The 21,936-nt window shown below is 32.9% G+C and overlaps 1 protein-coding gene across 1 annotated transcript in view; it reads right to left on the bottom strand.

The window, feature by feature from the left end:
* Positions 1 to 21,936, bottom strand: part of LOC129223831 (vacuolar protein sorting-associated protein 54-like) — a 62,760-nt gene that overhangs the window by 21,775 nt on the left and 19,049 nt on the right. The window contains exons 6-16 of the mRNA XM_054858191.1: positions 18,782 to 18,924; positions 17,572 to 17,671; positions 15,618 to 15,760; positions 13,332 to 13,455; positions 13,135 to 13,242; positions 5,783 to 5,841; positions 5,376 to 5,472; positions 4,918 to 5,021; positions 3,653 to 3,779; positions 1,679 to 1,810; positions 718 to 767 (exon numbers count right to left, since the gene is read on the bottom strand). Coding sequence (XP_054714166.1) covers positions 718 to 767; positions 1,679 to 1,810; positions 3,653 to 3,779; positions 4,918 to 5,021; positions 5,376 to 5,472; positions 5,783 to 5,841; positions 13,135 to 13,242; positions 13,332 to 13,455; positions 15,618 to 15,760; positions 17,572 to 17,671; positions 18,782 to 18,924 — 1,187 coding nt within the window. The remainder of the gene's footprint in view (positions 1 to 717; positions 768 to 1,678; positions 1,811 to 3,652; positions 3,780 to 4,917; positions 5,022 to 5,375; positions 5,473 to 5,782; positions 5,842 to 13,134; positions 13,243 to 13,331; positions 13,456 to 15,617; positions 15,761 to 17,571; positions 17,672 to 18,781; positions 18,925 to 21,936) is intronic.

Genomic DNA, 21,936 nt, shown 5'->3' with positions numbered 1-21,936 from the left:
CAAGAATAAACTTTTTAAGATAATTTATATTCCATTCAGTATTTATTTAGCTTTCTGAAATTTGAAAAATCACACTCATGTTGACCACAGAAATTTGTTTAAACGTTTCCAAATCAAGATTTTAATGAAAACAAACACAAATTTATGACTAGTATTTTAACAAAATTTCATAATAGCAATGAATTGACAATTTAAGGGAAAAAAATCCAATTCCAAACACAAATGCAAAAACATTGTCTTTTTTTATCAGAAGTATGAAAATGGAAAACAGAAAGTATTTTTGTCAGTAAAATAATAATAGAATCTTTTTTTTTATATGGACATGTTAAATAACATAAATACATACCGATTTGATTATTAGAATTTTGGGGTAGAACAAAGTGTAATGGAAAAAAAATTGTGATTTGGGGTATTTTTCGAAAACTTTTATCATTTTTTGTTGGGCTCGATCTTGAGGATTTGTAGCTGCATACAAAAATAATTTTATCTAAATTATTTTTCAAAATGGAAGAAAACCATACATAAGAGAAAAATTGGGAGACAAAAAAAAAAAAAAAAAACTGGCAGCATCCACAAAAAGTAGTAGATTCGGCAGGTATGTAATCAACAAAAAATATAACCAAAGTTTCAGTTTAAAACGATAAAAGCTATTATAGAGAAGGTTTTCAAAAAAGCAATTAAACATGTTTAATTTCCCAAAATTAAAGGAAATCTTACCCAATTTTTGTTTTACGTTCTTCATGAAATCGAGATACAAAACGATTTGCCTGCAAGAAAATGAAATTTTTTTAAAAAATCCTGATAAATCAAGGAGAAACGAAAGGTAGATTCATTGACAAGAGTCGGAAAAAACATAAGAAACAAATAAAGCAAAATTAATAAAAAATCTAATACACTAAAATCCTGTTATAACAAACGGATCTCAAATTTTGTTTGTTGCTGAGGGATTTTCATTGTAATGGAATTCATGAAATGTAATAGAAAGTAACTATGGATTAAAATTTTATTTTGTTGAAATATTTTTTTTTTTTTTTGGCATTTGTTGTAATGAGATTTTCCTGTATGTCTTGCAACCAAACAGGGAAAAAATCTGTACAGTTCCAAATATTACCTTTAAATAATTATTCAATTATGATGCAAGTTGTAATCAATAATGTAATAATATTGTACATAGTATAGTAAAAACTATTCACATAAAGCTGGATAATGCCGGTTTCTTCTTCACTCAAATTGTTTTTTTTTTTTTTTTTGCTATTTTAAAATCAAATTTTGAGAAACAAAGAGTAACTACAATTTTTAAGCATTGTAATCAAAAAGTTGTGTAAGTACTTTAAATTCTACTTTTTAGTCGGAACCAAGATAATCATCAATTAATTTCATTTAAACATTTTATTAGAATATTTATCAATGTTTCAGAATATTTCACTGCAATGTACGATATTTTTCAGTTAAAGCTCAGTGTTGCCAAATGGTTTAGAAACAGTAAACCATACTTATATTAAAATATGGTTTTTCAAAAATAATTTTCCTACTACCTTAAACAAGAAATAAAAGTCAGAATTTTTTAAAAAAGGTTTTTTAAAGGTTTTTTTAAAAATTAAGATAGTTTTACACACAGAAAACTACAGCACTACTTTTTTCCTTTAAATATTTTTCACAATCAAAGTATTAGAGTTACCTGATTCTGCAGTGCAAGGCGTAATGCCGTACTCTGTTTGCCAGATATAGATTCACTTTGTTGTTGGAAATTTTCTACACAGTTGGCAAGTTCTATGAATTCTGATACTGTCAATTTATCCAAGCTACTATCCTGAAATTAAACGTTGAATACGTCAGGTTAAAAATGAAATAAATTTTTAATAGCATGCCGACATAGGAAAGGTGGCTGTTTGCAGACTCCCCCACTCCCTCTTTTCTATAAACTTGGATGTCTTGTGTCAAAGGATACTTGTGTCAAAATATTTATTCCTAAGAAAAAAACTGGTAGACCAGTTTGTTTGGCACTCTTGGCTTCCTTAAGATGTTTTCCATCTCCAGCTCAGGCACTTTCCTATGCCGGGCTGATGAGTGCTAATAAGCACGAAAGAAATGACTGAGCTGGCAGTGTATTTCATATAAGCAATATATGTATCATCATTATTAGGCAGAATAATTAAAAATGATTATATACTTTTTTCAAAACCATAAACTGAAGGAATAAGAGCTGAAAAATATTGTACAGTCAAATCTAATTCATCTGAAACTCTTTTAACCAAAACCTTGTTTAACCAAAGTTGTTTTCATGTTCATTATTCTTTTTTTCATGTAAATAAACAAAATAACTTTAAGATCTCCAAAGGCTGCAAGTCCCGCTGCATACGTCAAGTTATCCGTGCATTTCCATCATTTTTTTTTTTTTTAAATTTTACGCCGACCAACGTCCTCTCGGACATAAGGCGCCTTGCAGTCCAATACAATAATGAAGCAGCAGCAGAGCGGGAAAGCTTCCTGAAGATGACATCCTTCAGCATGTCGAGAAGAATGGGGCAATCAAAAAGATACTCCCCTGTCATTTGCTTAGTCCCTTCACATAGTGGGCACAGCGGGGAACTAGCCCAGTCCGATTTTAAAAAACAAAGAAATGGCGAAGGCTGTAGCAGATTTAGCTTAACCCGGGATGTACCACGTGATTACGTGATTTTCATCATACTTGCTTTTATTTTTTTCCTATTTTAGAAACATTTACCATATTACCCCCGCATTATCCGGCATGCCGTGAAATTTGGGGATCACCAGATTTTAAATAACACTTGCCTGGTCTTTTCCGACATGCCGGAAAAATCGAGGTTACGAAAAAAAAATAATACTATAAAAAATATATGTTCAGCTTAAAAATGAATATGAGTTCTATAGATATCTTACTGTATTAATAAACAGCTTAATTTTGTAAAAATATTTGCTAACAATGTCATTTGATATTTTAACCAGAAAAATATTGCTTAATAAGGGATAATTTTATAAAAATTAAATTAAAACTAAGTAAGCAAACATTTAAGCAGTAAGTTACCATCCCTAAACCAGTGCTATAGAATTTACCATAGTTATTCAATAAATAAAAATTAAAAACTTATCTTACTAAAAGAAACCTAAAATAACTTATTTAAAAAATTATGACCAAATTGCAGTAATGATGACTGCTTCTGAATTGATTACTTTATTGGCATAGATTAAATCCATTAATAACGACCCACCATAAATAACAAGCACATATTATAAGCAATACACATTTTTCTTGAAAGAAGGTTACTTTTGGGATTTATTTATTTTTTCCTTACAGTAGTTTGCTTTCTGATTAGAACTGAATAGGGAAATTTACTTTTGTTTTGTTGCAAAATAAACCTCGAAATATCCGGCATGCCGGAAAATTCGAATTTCCCTGGCATGCTGGTCAACCTCTCCTTTTCCGGCATGCCGGATAATGACGGTAGATGATACGGTAAATGATTTCAGCTTCTGAAAGGCTACTAAATTCAAAAACGATTGAATCGGAGAGTTTTGTTTAATCAAGTTTTTTTAAACTATGTATGTTGTATCAAAAGTATGTTGTTTCAATAGTTTCTTACTAACAAGCAACAATATTGAAGAATATTTTTCCAATAAATTAAACCTTTACCTTTGCTTTTGCTGTGAAGATTCTCGCACAACAATCATGTGCATGATCACAAACAGAACAGAGAGCTTCTTTTAAATTCTGCTTCAGTTTTACATAATCCTGCTCATAAATCATGATTTCACTTTCCCTAATGAATACAAAACAAACTTGTAAGACAATACAGTATTTTGAGTGTAAAAAAATCAACACATTACATGAAATTGTAAAATTGTAAATCTTTAAGTTGACAATTTCTTTTGTTTAACATTTTCTTTGAAATTATAACACTTCTTTTAAAATCTCAAATAAAACATATATTCAGAGCTGCCAACTTTTTAAAATACAAAATCGTAGCAACCTTTTTTCAGTGGAGGGGGGGGGGGGGTGCTGCTTCCAAAACAGTGATGAATTGTCAACAGCATAAAGAACAAAAAAAGAAAAAGATACTTAACAAATTTCAAATATGATACAGAAAATATAAATTTGGAATTAAAATAAATTTATATTCTTCACATAATTTTTAGCAGCTTTTCCGCTTTTTTGCCAAAGATTCAATGACTAGATCAGCGTCACGATCTAAAGACCGAACCATCTTTACACCCTGCAACTTTTGAAGAGCGATGCTTGTTGCGCAGAGAAGGTCAGCACATGTTTAGAAGTTTGATTTTCTGAACTTAACGGTTTAATTTCATTTAGTTTATGGTTTTTTTTTCTTTGCGTTTTTGGGATTAAAAATTTAAAAAAAAAACAGAAAATCGTAATTTTTGGACCCGTTTTCATAGCGTCGTAGTTTAAAGCTGTAATTCGTAGAAACTACGATTTTTCGTAGCAGTTGGCAGCTTTGCATATATTGCATGAAAATCATACACGTTGATTTTCATTTGATTTGCTTTGAAATTTACAATCTCGAACAAGGTTTTCATTTATGCAATCTGTTTTCATCATAAACACACTAAGAGAACTCCTACTATTTTTCTATTGCATTATCAAATTAATTTTTTTTAATTTATGCAACGAGTAAATAAATAAGATACTTATCTGTTCAAATAGTGCACTTATTGAATGTTTCTGTCTAAGAATTATCTGATTCTTATATTAATTGCTTACAGATTTTCTCTCTGTTCCTTTCTTAGAAATTGTTTACAGTCTTGTGACTGAACAAATTTGGATTTTTATAAATAAAACAGGTTTTATAACTGCAAAAATCTCCCAAACTAAAAAAACTCACAATCAACTAAATTTTCAATAAAATGCATACAATGCTTGATTGTTACAAAATACATTACATTAAATGCAGTGAGTGTCTTCGATGAGAGTTATCTTCAGATTCTATGACAGAAAAATGCCCAGCAGCTGCTTCTAATGTGTCATCCATTGCTTCATACAAGGCCTGTGTTCAGAAGAAAAATAAAAAGTAAAAATATATAAGAAAGAAAGAAAATGTTGCTTACATCAACTTAAACATTCTTTACGTCTACATATAATTTTAAAAACAGAAAAAAAAAGTTTGATACATCATGCCATTATAATATTGTTGGCTGAGTTCTACAACTAGGTAAAGTTCAAATATGGAAGAAAAATCTAGTGTTTTACTTCTGTTCGAAAGAAGATATAAATACTTCTAACAGAATAGAAATTTAGAAATGTTAGTTCAATAACATTTAAATCAAGTGCGACATTCCCCAAAAATTGTGATAAATTAATCGTAATAATACAATACATAATATTTAAACATGAAAAGTACCTGAATTCGCTGAAGAAGAAAATGAAGGTTTTTCATAACTAACTGTAGGAGACTTAACCATTTTGGGAAATTTAATGACCTCAGTTGTTCGGCGAGGCTGCAAAATAATTCATTCTTATTATGATTATAATTTTGACATGGGAAAAAAATAGAAGCAAAACATTAAAAAAAAAAATTATAAAATACATGCATTACTTAAGCATTTATTTCAGAAACATGAATTGTGTTTCTTTGAAGAAAGCAAGGTGAGAGAGGGGGACTGAAAGCATTAATAAATAGCTAAATTTTAATAACAAATTGTAATAACAAAAAATAAGAAAATCTGACACTTAAATTTAAAAAAAATAGTTGTAGATTATTTGTATTTAAAATAAGGGAAAAAGCATTACACATAGCTATTTCATTACTTGCCAGTGTTGCTTTCTACGTCACATTCATCAGTTTTGGATATCTCTTCGATTACTGTCTGAAAAAGAAAAAAAAAAAAAAACAAGAAAAATAATTTAGCATATCATCAAATTCAGAAAAGGTGAGCATATTTTACACAATTTTAATTTTAAACTCACAATAGTAACTGATGCTGTTCAACACCTAAAGCTAAAAGGATATAACAAAGTGTATGGAGATACCAAAGAGTGCCTTTGTGCAACAAATAAATTGACAAAAAGCAATGCTATAAAGCAAAACATTACTGCATACATGTATATGCAATAATTTGTAACAATTCTCCTCCTCAGAGCCAGGCTGACGTAAGTCCAAAAATTGAGATTTTCCAGTTATTAGTGCATTTTATGTAGAAGCCCATTTTGCACTGAGCCATGTGAATGTAATTCTTAAATAAAAATCTTTTTTAATATTTTACCAGGGCTAAGAGCGATGTCCCATCCTTTGCATGCACCAGAAAAAAGTTTTTTCTCTCTCCTGTAAAATTACTATAACGTGACTTACGTTCTTCTGGCTCTGAGGTACAAATTTGCGCTTTACAGGGGTAGAAGTGACCGACTTGTCACGCATAGGACATTTTCCACAAAAAATATGGGACAAATATAGGACACATTATACCGTAAAATCCCGAAAGTAACCCCCCCATCGAATATAACCCCCCCCCCCCCCTTTTTTCGCCAAAAGTGAAATTTTCAACAATCCCGAATATAACCCCCCCCCCTGATTTTATTTAAAAGAACCCAGTGCAGCATGCTCGAATCGAATTCGCTCCGATAACAAAAGGTTGCCGTTTCTTCCAAACCTGTCTTGGATCTTCAAGGTCAGCGCCACTGCATTCCGTACGTGTCACGTGACAGATAAAGCCAATTGCGTCTCGCGCTCTTCCGACCCAACCTCTCATCCACTGAAGTTCGTATTCGTATTACGATTCTTCTCTCTTCTCGCTCTGGTTTTGGTTGTTCAAAAATGTCTCGGCGAAGTTTTACGGTGGTACGATGCGAATGGTTCATCGCTTCACAAAACAGCCGCCGAATACAAACTCAATCGCAAATGCTTGCGGGACTGGCTAAAAAAGAGAGATTTTCTTGAAATGAATGAATTCGGGAAAAATAAAAGAGTTCGGAAGATTGGCTGCAGTCGCAAACCACTTTCTGAAGATATTGATGAAGAGCTATGTGAATTTTTGCTGAAAGAAAGAGAAGCCGGGCGAGCGGTTAGCAATAAGCTGCTTTCCGAAGAAGCTCTTAAAATTGGCCAAAAACACGGTTTTACTGAGTTTAAAGCTACAGCTCAGTATATCGCCAATTTTAAAAAGAGGTTCAATGTGTCTTTGAGAATCGGCACGACGGATTCCCAAAAGACACCCGAGGAGCTAAAGGAAGCAATTTCCTGTTTCTTTGACTGCGTGAAAAGGTCTCGCAAAACGTTTGACTATACGGACTACAATATAGGAAATATGGATCAAACGATGTGTCGATTCGATATGCCAATCAACCGCACAAATAATGTGAAAGGAGACTCAACCATTCGCATCACAAATACCGGATGCAAGAAGCGGGGCTTCACAGTTGCTTTGTGCGCCCGTGCTTCCGGTCACAAGATGCCAGCCCTCTGCATCTTAAAAGAGGCTTCGGGAAAAATTCCGAACAAAGCTTGGTCGAAGCTTGTCATTCCGGAGAATGTGAGCGTTACAGTCACGAAAAACGGCTGGATGCACGGGGACACATTTAAGCTTTGGGTGCGGAAAGTGTGGGGCTCTGATGAAGATGACGTAAAACGTCTGCTCATTATAGATCGCGCCCCCATTCACAAGACAGCGGAGGCCTCATCAGCTCTTGCAGAAGTAAACACTAACGTAATCCTCATTCCTCCATTACAGCCTGCAGATGTGTGCTGGAATAGGCCAGCGAAACTGCAAGAGCTGTGGGCGGACTACCTCCGTAAGGAAGAAAGAACGGCCAAAGGAAACTTGAAGCAGCCGTCTCGCCAGGACGTGCTACAATGGGTGTCCGTTGCATGGGCAGCTGTTCCCGAGGAGCTAATAGTCAAATCGTTTAAGTGCTGCGGTATATCTATCAGCTTGGATGGTTCGCAGAATGGCGAACTACACTCTGATCTTGCGCGCGCTTTTTGTCCTTCTACTGATGAACTTCAGCCAGAACTTTTGGACTTAGCTTTAATGGAGGATGAAGTGGAAAGTGACTTTGAGGGATTTTCTGACGAAGACTAGTGTATAAAATTCTCTCGTTTTGTAATCTTTTTTTAATTTCATAAATCCAGGTTCGTTCAAAATAAAAAAAAAATGCTTTCGATAATTGAAAGTCATTTAACTTTTGGTATACCAATTCTTGTTCCTGAATTAAAGTGCATTAATAATGATTTTTTTTTCAGTGTTTACTCAAGTTTTTGAACTGTATAAAGTCAAATTATAGGGGTTTTACAATTTTAAATTTAGCATCCCTTTTTTGGTAATAGATGGCGCCACCATTCAATGTGTTATTTTTACTTATTGATGTTTAAACGATCTTTTTGTTAAAATTTTCTAAAAAATCTCGATTATACCCCCCCCCCCCCCCCTAAAATGTATCGATTAAGTTTTGAAAAGGGGGGGGGGTTACTTTCGGGATTTTACGGTATGAATAATTATGCTATGAAAAACGAAATAATACATATCATATATTATTTAGTTATTCTTATCAATGATTTTGTTTTAAAAAAAAACCCTCAAACAAAATTATAGCTTACATGTGAAATGACTTTCCTGTAACTGAAAGAATAATTTTTGAAAAAACTGTACTTGGGGCCTCGGTAGCGCAGTTGGTTGGAGCGTAATTGTAGTAATCCCGAGGGTGGTGGGTTCGATTCCCGGCCGTTGCCCTGGTTGTATCTTCCTTCTCTGTGATGTTAATTCTGTCCTACACTATGTGCCTGTATTGTGCTATCTGTCATATTGGACGCGAGTTCATAAACGGGTACTGTGTGACCAAGTACACGAACTCGAAGTGTATGTTGTCAATAAACAATAAACAGTGTACTTTATATACTAAATAACTAAACAAAATTTGAACAAAGATAATTTTTATTTTTTCTTCCTCACTCTTGACCCAAGCACTAATTCCACTGTTCTTTGATTTTATATCTAAACTGAACCCTTTACCATTTGTATTAAGAAGAAACAAACTGACGTTGTCTGACAACCTTCTGACGTTTTTCAGAGTTTTTTTTATGTTTGAATGTTTTGGCATGCTGCCTCAATTGCGAAAATCCACTATTGCTTATGGGCACTAAACAGTTGCAAAAATAGGTAAAATCATCTTTTCCTTTAGTACACCATGCACCAAAATTTGTATAATTGATGTCCTCCTGGGTCAACCACTCCACACAAAGTTTTGTTAAGCGATGCGATTTCGCTATTATAATTCCACTTATTACAACAAATTACATTTTAACATCATAAGGAACTAACATTCCATGATCCCAAAATTCCACAGAAATAAAAGATTGCAAAAAAATATTAGAATAGTGCACTGAACACAAAAATATACCAAAGAAAATGAAAACCATAATGGAAACAAAACAAGCGGCTGCATTGTCCCCCCCCCCCCCAAAACGCAAAAATTCTAAAACCAACTTCACTGAGTTCTTGAAACTGCACCCACTATAGAGTGGATTTAGTCAGTTGCGTTTTTTAAATTGGAATTCGTTTGAACACGTACTTTTAGCGAAAAATCCGATGTCAGAAAGTTTATTTACTGTTCTTTTTAAAAGATATATAGAGTAAAAAACGGTAATATAGGAAATATGACATTTTTGAAAAATATAGGAAATATAGGACGATTTTGATGTTTTTTTTTTGAAAATATAGGAAATATAGAATATATATAGGACTACTTCGACCCCTGGCTTTATAAACATTGTTTTTGCATGCAATATACCAACAGCCCGATTATGACATTCCAAGACTGCAGTTTTGTCCTAGTTATGGACTCATCAGTCTGAAATTGTCAGTAACCGAGCTGGAGGCAGATGTTCTCTCATTGAAGCTGAGATTACGAACAAAGCGAGAGTCCGCAAGCAATGGTACTTTTCAACTCATCCAGGCTTAAAAGGCAGTAACTTACAGCTAATTGTTTTTACACATTTAACCCCTTGAGGACCAGCGCACGTAAAACGAAGCGCAGCTACGGGACCGAACGTTCCGAAATGGAACGCCGCCATCGGCCCGAGCATTTACAGCAGTTAAGCCTAACTGAACAAAAATATTCATATAAAATCAGCATCTTAAAATAATGACTTGAAATTTTAAATTTATATAAACAATGTACTACTGATTACTAATTATTAATATAAAGACGATTACATTATTAGAAGGGAGTGAAATAAGTAGAATACTAAAACTTTAACTATGTGCACAAAGTTAAATGATATGTGCACAAAAACAAAGTTAGAGTTAGACGTTGTGAGTGTGCAATGAAAGAAAAATAAATGTAGCAAAAAAATATGTTCCTTATGTAATTCTAATTAAAACAACTTAGGTCAACGAATTTAAACTAGTTCACGCGACAAGTCTCAAAACTGCTTCATAATTCACTCGAAAACACTCCCTTTCTCTCACTTCGCTAACCATTTTTATTGCAGTTTTCCAATCTCCAAATGAAAAAGAATAAATAAAGATGAACAATATTAGAAAGGATTCAAAAATAATCATAAACTTCAGTGCATTTGAAATCATTTCTGTACTCTCATTGAACGGGGAATCCCAAAAGTCTAAGCAAAGATATAAACAAGAGCAATTGAGACCTCGTAAATCATATGCGCAGAGCAGTGATTCGCTGTTTACATAAAAAAATCTATCTCATTGAGAGGCTCAAATAAGAAACTAAAGCGTGTACATGAAGGTCAAATACCATGTGACTCGAATATGATCAAAGTTATAGCCATTTAGCGCCATCTAGTATCGTTTAAATATTCAATTGAATCGTTCCATTTCGAGAAAGCATATACGTGACGCTGGGACGTCAGCGTCGATCAGAGCGCATAGCAGGGAAGTGACGCTGGGCTGATAAGAGAGGAATCGTTGCGTAGCGTCCGCGTGACGCTGGGTGCGAACGGGTTAATATAGACACAATGAGGGGCTCAAAGAGGATTTTTCTGAAAAGGAGTTCACATCATAACAGATCTCACATGTAAGTGCTTTAACATACCAGGTTTAGAAATAAGGTTATAAAACTGAAAATTTGAAGGAAGGAGTTAACTCAACTTCCCTATGGACTTCATTGAGCTGACGACAAAGAAAGCGAAGAGAACCATGCTACCCCAGGGTTGGTACTCAATTTCAGAAATAAAATGGAGTTTTGAAGGAATAAAATGAAATTTTGGACAAGTACTAACGGACTGTCATTATATATATAAATGATGTCACACTTTTTTTCAACATATTGACCCCCTTCCCCTTTATCACAAAGTGTCACACTTCAGCTAACTCCTTCACTTGTAACATGTCATATTTTTTATAAACATATTGTTACAATAACTGTGTGATGTCACTTTTCGTCACCCTCTCGCTTCCCCTTGTCACAATTTCATGAGCCCGTCTCCTCCTCAAGGCACGACATCAATTGTGGATGACCCATTTTACAATATCATAACTTCGATTTACTAAGCTATTGTTTTTTTTAACACAATCACTTAATATAGTACATCTACTTATATTTTTAAATATTTAAATAATAATTAGACAACCTGACTTTTGCTGCTGAGAGTGTGGAGGAGGAAAAAACAATAATCATAAAACTTGAAAAAAAAAAAGCCAATCACCAACATGTTCTACTTCAGTTATGAAATGTCTTAGTCATCTAATAAAATTTTCACCTTAAAATTTTATAACTTAACTATGATCAATTTGTAAATCACATCTTTCTGAAAAAAAAATTAATGCACAAAATTATTACATTAAAATCGCCCTTGTGACGACTTTAGTTGCCCATCAAAGTATTTTAAGTTACTGTCATAGAGGAAGATTATGTGGTCTTGAACTAAAAAAGAAGGAGTTTTGAAGGAGTTAAAACCAAAATGAAGGAGTTTGAAGGGCCCTTCAAAAAAAAAAAAAACAACAACAAAATGATGGAGTATTGGAGGAGTTTTGAAGGCGCGTACGAACCATGTATCCTTCTGACTGCACAGTGCTATTGGTCGTTGAAATAATAGATGGATGTACCCTCTGAATTATCAATATAGCATGATTCAGTTGTTTTACCTCAGCAACTCCAATACCAACCAATTTTAACTGTTCTAATACTGGAGAGGTGGGTAAGTCTCCAGTGCTCTTCATTTAAGGTAACTGCTAGTGACCGACCGACCCCAGGACTTTAAGAGCACGTACTCTGCATGTACATGGTGGGAAGTTGACAGTGTTGGGCTCAGAAGACAGAAATATGCAATTCCGAGTTCAGCGCTTATCCACAAGACTTCCTTCCCACACCTGATACCCGACACCTTCAGAGACCACCCGCAGCTACCAGTTGCTTGGTTTATCAGTTTGAAATGCTCAGATAAATCTGAGCAAGTGGGTCTCTGAGGAACTTCATTTAAATATATAAAAAATTACATTATTATCTGTTACAATTTTGATTTGTTCTTGACAAAAATTTTGGTAATTTAACATCAATATATGTAATAAAGTAGACAAAACCAATGCATAAAAGCTTTACAATGATACAATAAAACATAAACGGCACTAGAGAGTCATTGCTTTACAAAAGATAACGTGTTAAAGTGCAGAAAAAAAACTAAATTTAAATATTAACTATTGAAAATAGAAAAAATATGTGTATTAGTCAATACCTTGAAATGTGAAGCCTTAATTAGCCAAGAGACCGAAAATCGAGTTAAGTCTGATGCGGGTGTAAAAAGGCGATTAATATGTTTTTATTGAGTGAAAGACTATGATTACGTCTGATATGCAAATGAGATGATAGTGGACAAAAGAAAATGTAATGTTCCAGAGAATCTAATTCCCCGCAAGAGCAATTAGCAGAATCAGAAAGGTTAAATCTGTGAAGATATTGTGGGAATGGTCCATGGCCAGAAAGGAAAATTATTTTTTAAAAAAACCTACTTTTAATGCAGGAAGAAAAACGAACGGTGAGGAAGAATTCAGAGACTCCCTTCCTTCCCACAGACCTTCCCTCCTCTTATGTGACAGAAAAGTAATCTAACAATTTACTTGAGATTACAATTATCATAGCACACAAACAGTAACAAAGCATTACCTATTATTTACTAGGACACAGTAAGATGAGAAAAATAAAAATACCTGTTTTATGAGAGCTTTTATTGTAGTTAAACACTCTTCTTTAAACGTTTGAATGAAACTAAAATGAGCCTGCCTAAGCATACCAAACACAATGGATATTAACCTCTCCTAGAATTTAAAAAAAAAAAAAAAAGAATTTTCAATAAGTTTTGTCTTTTATTCCCAAAACAATAAAGATTTGTGAACATCTTACTAACTTCTTCCATAATAAGGCATTCAGTGTGAGGTCTGTTCAAATCTGCTGTAACATAACGTATAAAATCTGTTTGCATCATTTTCCCAATAACTTTTTCCATTTCAGCAAGCTGGGATCCAAGATGCCTAAAAACAAACAAATGACACAAGTCAAAAGAATTTAAGAATACAGGCATTGCAAGGCATTAATTTTACACATTTGCATAGTTAATTTGTCACAGAAATCATGTATAACACATTGCTGGGGGGCTGCATGGGGGGGGGATTGAATGGACCTGCCCCTTGGTACGGTAATATACCGTAAGTAAGTAAAAATGTATTTTTACTATATTTTTTTCATAGAGCCTTTTTCCTTCTACTGTATAAATTTTTCACATCATATTGGTTAAAATCAATTGGTTTTGAAGTAAAGTATCTGAAGATGAAATTTTGGGTATCAAGTGTTGTTGCAATCGGAATAAAAGGAAATCAAACAATAATGTCAGGAAAGTATATTCCAGCAAATGCCAACACAGGGCTCTCAACAGATTTTTAGTTTTCCCTAGACAGACCTAAAGAGGAACCTAAATTCTAAAAAAGGGGGGACTTTAATCTTAATTTTAGAAGTAAAAATTAAGGATGCCCTGATTAATCGGCAGTGATCGGCAATCGGCTACTTTGCCAATAATCCACTTACCTAGAAATACGGTGAACGCCGGTTAATGGAATCAGTGGATAATTGAATCAACTGTTTTAATGAAAAAATCAAATCATCAAAATCAGAACAAAATCCTGCTTTACTGAAATTGCCGCTTTGTTGAATCAGTCGCTTTATGGAATCAAAACGGTTTAGCACAAACGTGATTCATATAAGCAGCAGCGCCTGTAGTACAAATGCTGAATGAATTTCAGCTGGAAAATTATTTTCTCATTCCCATTAATTTTGCTTAGAACAAGAAACTACGCTGAATAAATATGACACCTAACCAATAGTTTCAAGCTCTAGCTGTCATGCCTCAGTCCAATTCAAAAATTACACATTATCAGAATAAGGAAAGGGTTATCAAAACAATACATTCAGATTTATTTTAGAAAAAAATAATTGTATAAAAGATGTCACAGAAAAAATTAAAAATGAAACTGAAATGACGGACTTTAAACTAAAAAAGGGGATTTTAAGGAAAAAAGGGTCAGTCAATTGAAAAAGACTGATGCCTTGAGTTAAAAAAAGTGAGTTATGTTATAACACTCTGCTCAAGACAAACCCTGGAAGAAATTAATGACTTGAAATGGGCTGTCGCACCCACCATACTGATAAACAGCATTGGATTTCTATCTATTCTGCAAACTAAAACACCTTTCAAGCAACAAAAAAATTAAACGCTTAGCTGATACAGCCGATCCTCTCTAACTCGAAATCGCTTAACATGAAATACTAGGCTGATTCCACGAGTCCGCAATGAGTAATTAATCTTTACTAATAATAAAGCTGAAAGTCTCTCTCTCTCCGTCCGGATCTCTGTCTATCTGGATCTCTGTGACGCACATAGCGCGAGACCGTTTGGCCGATTTTCATGAAATTTGGAACAAAGTTAGTTTGTAGCATGGGGGTGTGCACCTTGAAGCGATTTTTCGAAAATTCGATGTGGTTCTTTTTCTATTTCAATTTTAAGAACAAAATTATCATAAGACGGACAAGTAAATTACAAAATTATCATAACATGGAACCGTAACATGGGCACAAGCCAATTGGCGAGATACGAAATTATCATAACGTGAAACCGTAACATGGGTACAAGCCAATTGGCAAAAAAATTCACAACACATTATTTGTAAATGTACAGGCGAACCAAAAGACCTTTTAATTTTTCTATTACGGGCAAAGCTGTGCGGGTACCACTATTTTATTGAATAAGATAAGATCTGGTTAATATGAAATAATTATCATTGCTCCACTAATTATGCGTTAACAAGGTGCGACTGCATCCGAAATCTTATGGAATAGATATTTTATCCAAAACCCATTAATTATTACTAATTCAAGATTGCTAATTTGTACACTACGAAGTAAAAAATTGTAGATAATATAGGCATGCACATTATTGATTAAAAACAAAAACTTGCCATAGATTTATCGTAAACTTGTTTAAAAAAAATATTTTCCAGTCAATCCTAATAATTATGTTCTATCATTTTGAGAAGATTACAATCTTTTATAAAAGTTCTAACTTTGAATAAAAGTGCTTAATAGAAGGGTAGGTAAACAAAACTCCCATGTTGCATTCCTTAAATTTTGTGAAATATCTTACCTAAAACTATGAACTCCACTCAACTCTTGGGCTAAAACATCTTGGGTAGTATAAATCATTTCTAAGGCACCAGCAAAATCAGAGGTACTCAAGAGTTTTTGAATTGTTGGCTGAGTTTGATGTACAGTAGATATTAGGTTCAACTAAAGAAATAAAACAAAAGGACAATAAGTTTATGATGCTGAAAGGATAAAAATGAAAAAAGCAGGCAAAAAATACATAAATGCTATTGGAAATTTTATGCATAAAAAGTATAGCAAAGTTTTATTGCATCCAGTCTGACTAATATCTTTCAACCCTTATTTTCAATGAAAAAGTTTAAAAAAAATCCTTAAATTATTATAAAAAAACATTTTTTTTTTTATTTTATGGGACTTTCTTTAGAGTAGTTGGATTATTTGACAGATACAAATGAATTACTATTACATCATCTATTGAAGGTTTAGACAAAAAAGCTTCTGGGTAAAAAAGGTGCAGTGAAGAAAAAAGGTTTGTGTTTGTGAACAAATGCCTGTTAAGTTACAAACAGCTTGGAAAAGTTGAAAATAAATTTGTGTAACCTTGCTTTTAATGATCTAAGCACACATCAAATTTGCCTCAGCAAAATGTATTTTGGAATTTCAAAAGGAACTATTTCATGAGGCTTTTCACAAAAGGATGCAGAAAAAGTGAATCATTCAAGGTGATTAAGAAGAGCAAATAGCATTTGGAGATTATAACAGACCAAATGGTAAAACTCATTCAGTTTGTTGGTATTACTGGCAATATTTTTACAGTCTAATTTCAAAATCTCAATTAATTTCCACAGAGTTAAAAGTGTAATTATAATCAAACATTAAAAAATATATTTTTGGTCGTTTGGACAATTGTGTGAACCTATGTCCCACGGACCACACCCAGTTCACGTAGCCAATGCAGTTGTTATGTTCAGTGTTACAAATCGAAAAATATATTTTGGAAACTTCCAAAACAACAGATAGCCCTTATTCAGTATTAAGAATGATTACTGCAAATTTGAAGCCGAATAGTTAAAAATTTGTTTCTAAAAAACAAATGAAAACTTTGTATGGAATAAAATAATCATGTAGGAATGACAACAATTCTTGGTTTGTAATTTTCACTCTTTTCCTGCATTTTCCTATAAAATCTGTAAAACAAAAAAAAAAAAAAAAAGATTTCTACATATTTTAATTTTATGTGTTCTGGCCTGCAAGATTCCTCTTAGTATCAAGCAGAATTAATTTTCTGCAAATAATTATTTTGCCTAACTCACCCTTGAATAAAAAATTTTGTATTCAAATATAAAAGGGCCAAAAAAAAAAAAAAAAAGAAAGAAAGAAAAAAATGCTTTAACTCATTTTTTTAAATTTTTTTTACAATAACATTTAGTTTGTGCTTATTTTTCACCAACTGAAGAAAACTGCCAAAACCAGTATTTTTCCACACATGTGCTTTAAAAGGCTTTTGGAGAAAGGCTTCAAAAGAAACAAACTGGGATTTTTTTAAAAATTCCCTTTAAAAAAAAATCATTATTAATTTTAGCAGTTTGAAAAAAATTTCTGCAGAGTCAAAAATTTTCTGCGAATGCCGTTCGCCTATGTTATGCAAGACTGGTATCAAGTACGGCCCTTGGGTAAAAAATGTTGGGCTAACTCATCTAGAAAATATTCTAATAATAATGGGGGGGAGGGGTACTGGTTTTATAAGGAAAACAAGGGAAAACTATAAAAATTTCATAAATATTAAAATGGCATAGATTTCAGTGAGTCAGGTAAATGAATGCTGAGAGTAGCAAACAATAATGTTAAAAAGTATTGGTAACAAATTTTTGGCACAGTTTTAGAAATCTACGTTTATGAACAATCATTTTCATTCCAATCTAATACATATACAAGTTACACATGAAATCACTAGTTCCACGAATGAAAATTTTAAGAAAACCAGAACAAAATACCTTTTCATGTATTTCGCATACATTTTTCTGTCTTCGTTTAAGTCTCATTATTTTCATTGGTCCTGTAACTAATTCAGCTTCAATAGCATGTATTCTTTCTCTGCAATAATTAAATTTGAGCATTGGGACTTAAATCATAGTGAAAATTTTGAAAATCATTTTCATTTGCTTATAATAGTTATTTTCATTTTATGAAAAAATTGTTCTTTGGCGCTTATACTGTTTCTTACAATGTTACACATTAATCAATGTTACACTTAATAGATACTAATTATAAGTAACAGTGGCAGCTAGTGGGAGGGGCCGGAGGGGGCCCGGGCCTACTCACATTTTCAGACAATAATTTATAATACGTGAAATATACCGCCAGCTTAGTCATTTCCAGCCGGGACTGCAGTTTCGTGCTTATTAGCACTCATCACTGAGCTGGCAGTGTATTTCACGTATTTCTGCTTTAGCCCTGGCTAATGGGCGGTAATTTACTATATATAATATATATAATAATTTATAATGTTTTATTTATTTGCCTTTTTTTTTATGCGTACGTGATAAGACATTAAAAAAAATTGATTGTACCGTATTTCCTGCATATAATCCGCAGTTTATCCGTTAGAAAATTAAAATTAATGAGGTGGGGTGAAAAGCCGGTGAAAGTGCCTCCCTTGCAGCTCCTTACCGATGCTGCAAGGGAGGCGTACTGTAGTGCCGGAAAGCGTACTGGACATAAATTCGAGACTAATAATTTTCGTGATGCATATTTTTAGCTTTTCCCTATCTGATTAATTAAATTTCATTTTTAAAGTCGGGGGGGGGGGGGGAAGTGCATCACCCTGCCAGCAATCATGGACATAAACATGAGATTAATATCTTTCGTGGTTTATTTAGTAGTTTAAGTATTTTGTAGCTTGTTCCATGTTTAAAATGAATTTAATTTTATTTATATAACACAAATAATTATTTTAAGGAAGTTCAGATATTAAAAAAGGGGGGGGGGGTGCGAGCGCACCCATGATTTGCCCCTCTCACTTTTTCAAGGCACGAGCCGCCACTGATAAGCAAGTAGGTAAAGATAAATTCACACATAACTTAAAAATGACAGCCTAAAGTGCAATGCTAAAAGCAACATAGACAGATTTTTTTTTTAATTAAAACAATTTCCAGCTTTGGTGATTGAGAATCATATTTACCTAAAACATACTTCACTGCTTACCTCAAATCACAAACACATTTAATGACGTCAGTGAGCTGGTCCATCAAAGCGTCATGAGATGTCATGGCATGGAAAAAAGCTTCAGATCGCATAGAAATTTGTTTCGCTATGTGAACTTCTGCTATATCTAAGCAATGGCTCAGCTATAAATATGAAATTGATTTGTAGAGATACAAAAAATAAAAACAGCAATAGAAAACACATAACATGTCATGCGTGTCAGGAAATTTAAATTGTTAAAACAAACTGCTAATAAGCATGAAGATCAAAACTAAACAAATAGTTTATAAAAGCAGTCAATTTTTCAGTAAACAGTAAATAAGTTCTAACATTAAAATTGTGTTTATAAACCAAAAAAAAAATCAATTGGGTTACAAAATTATGTAAAGTATTGAATCTTTCTCATATGTAAAATTGAATGTCAATTTTTTTACATGAGCTGTGGAGAACAAAAGTGGCTAATGTCAATTTTTTATAATTTGTATTTACACCATCAGAAACTATAGTTATAACATCATTTTACTTCATGCAAAAGTGGTGCAAGTCTAAGTTCAACTATTTGTTGATAGACAGAAATCATAACATGAAACATGTTTCGGGCAAAAGAGGCTTCTAAACCATGCAGTTACTGAAAATTACTTTTATCGTTATTTGTTCGTACCGTTCATAATTATAGAAATTTAAGCATTGCAATATATATATATTAATTAATTAATTAATTTATTTATTTATTTTTTTTGTAGTGGATTTTTTAACCTTGTAGCTCTGTTAATGTAAAATTTTCAGTTTGCAAAATCCCTGAAATTTTCATTTTTACAAAAAAAAAAGTGCTTTTACAGTACTTAAATCCTTATTTTATTGACTATCACAACTTTTGCTAGAGTACTATAAGTAGATACATTTAGAGAAAGAGAAATAGAGGAGGGGGTCCTGCTTTACATTTTGATTTTCCAAGCTCTTTAATTCAATCATTCAGTCAAAACATCCCATGAGAATTCTTTTCATACTAAATATAAAATTGGTCACTGTAATGAGGCAAAAGAGGAGGGAAACAAACAATATTTTAATTTTAAGCAGAACTGCAAAGGTTAGCAGGGATTTCTGACAGGGTGAACTGGTTAGGGTCAATCCATTTGAAATCACCCAAAAAGAGTAAAATTTGTTGCTCAACATTTTTGATTTTCCTGATTCTTTTATCATGGATTACCTATAGGTAGACATTAACAAAACTGCAATTGAAAAAAATTTACTAGCTATATTTTTTATTTGGCAGCCATTTTTAAAATGGCAATTTGGCAAATTTGACAAAAAACACAGTTTGCGGAAAATTGTATTGCCAATTCATTTTTAAAGATATCAAAATAATTTAAAACCAGTGTGTTAAGCATAAAATGTCCTTTAAATAGACCATATTTTTATTTTCCTATCATGCAGGAAAGTCAGTTAAACTCTTTCTCTAAAAATTCGAAAAAAAGTTAACAATCACTAATTTTTGAGAGCGTAAATTTTTAGGAAGGAAAAGAGACTCAGCAATATTATTTTATTTCTGTGTTTGAGTACTCATAGTACTACCAACAGCATAAAGTTTAGTCTTTAGAATGAACTAGTTTTTTTTCTACGGCTTTTCAAAAATGTCCAAAAACACGTTAATGCCAATTTTCGTAGGTCAATATCTGAAAAGGGACTGAATGAAAAAAAGTGAAAATTTTATAAAATGTTCTTAATACTAATAAGAATATCTCACAAAAAAATTATGACTGATATTCAACTACATTTTGAGTTATAGAGTTGTGAATTTCAATAAAAACGCTACCTTTTTAAATACACTCGTGCAATGCTAAAGTAACAACTATAGGCTTAAAATTATTTAAACTGGCAAAGTTAGTTGATGCTTAAGTCAATAAAGTATCAACACATTGTTCATTTCTTCTTTTTTAAAAATACAGGACTGTAGTAGTAGTACTACCGGTAAAATGCTTGAACTTGCTCATATGTTTTATATACTACACTGTCACAAACTATAACACACACTAATGTTTTTCTATATATCTTTATGTAAAACTTGTAACTACTTGGCAGCTGTAATTTTGATTAAAGAGTTAAACAAATATATCTCATTGCACAGTTTATCAGTTATGTTGTGTGTTCTTCCTGACATTGTTGTGAGCTCCAATGAAGTAACTTTACGTACTATTTTTTTGCGAGTACCCAAGCAGTATCATTTTTCAACAGTTGAAAGGCAGTTTTTGGTCCAGAAGGATGAAAGAAATGCACCAAAATATCATTGTTACCTTCACTTTTGTCTTCAACTTTTCCAAGCCACCACTTCTCATCGTATATACAGGCAACAAAGTCATTATTTGTGAAAGACGACACATTTGTAAATAATATTGAAGTCTGATGATCATCAAATCTCGAGCCTGTGGAAGTAACAAAGCACCTTATTTCATTGTTACTTAAGGGAACATATCTGTGATAGCCTCTTGTACCTTTCACTGTTAAACAACATTCAAATCTCTCGATCAGTGTTGTTTCCATTCGCTCAATTTCAGCTGAAGAAACATATACATATTTGATTCCAGTAATGTTGTTCCGACAGTATTTAAACATGTCTTGTGGAGTCAGGATTTGATCTGTATAAGGTCTTTGGAGGGATGCTCGTGTTACTTCTCGCTTTGTTGTTCCGCCAATCCCATCACAAGAGTTCTTCCCATGTGATGAGGCAAAGAAATTCCACTCGGCTTGCACACCATAATCATTTTTGTGTTGGCAGACATTCACAAAGTTTTTCTTATTTTTGTATTGGCTGCTTGCGCCATCGCTGAAGTACACAACCATTTCAATATTTGGTATAATTTTCTTGATTTCCCTGATGAGGTGCTGTGGTGCTGTTGAAATGTGTACACAGCAGTTGTATTATGATCGAGGTGGTCGCTAATAACACAAATAGATTTGCAACTCACCGTTCCTTCCTTTTTGTAGTATATTACAAACGGATGAAGACTTGCTTGTGTATTAGTCCAATGAAAACTTTGTATTTCGTCCTGCACTGTGAATGTGAAGTTTTCTGCAAAATCACCAATCACTAAACAGTGGTTATCTTCCAAGTTTTCTTTAGTTTCCCTGAAATGTTTAGCTTGAACTTTTGATATAAA

This window comes from Uloborus diversus, chromosome 6 (genome assembly GCF_026930045.1).
Source record: "Uloborus diversus isolate 005 chromosome 6, Udiv.v.3.1, whole genome shotgun sequence".
NCBI lineage: Eukaryota > Metazoa > Arthropoda > Arachnida > Araneae > Uloboridae > Uloborus > Uloborus diversus.
Note: the sequence above shows the minus strand (reverse complement) of the source record. Positions and strands in the feature narration are given on the sequence as shown.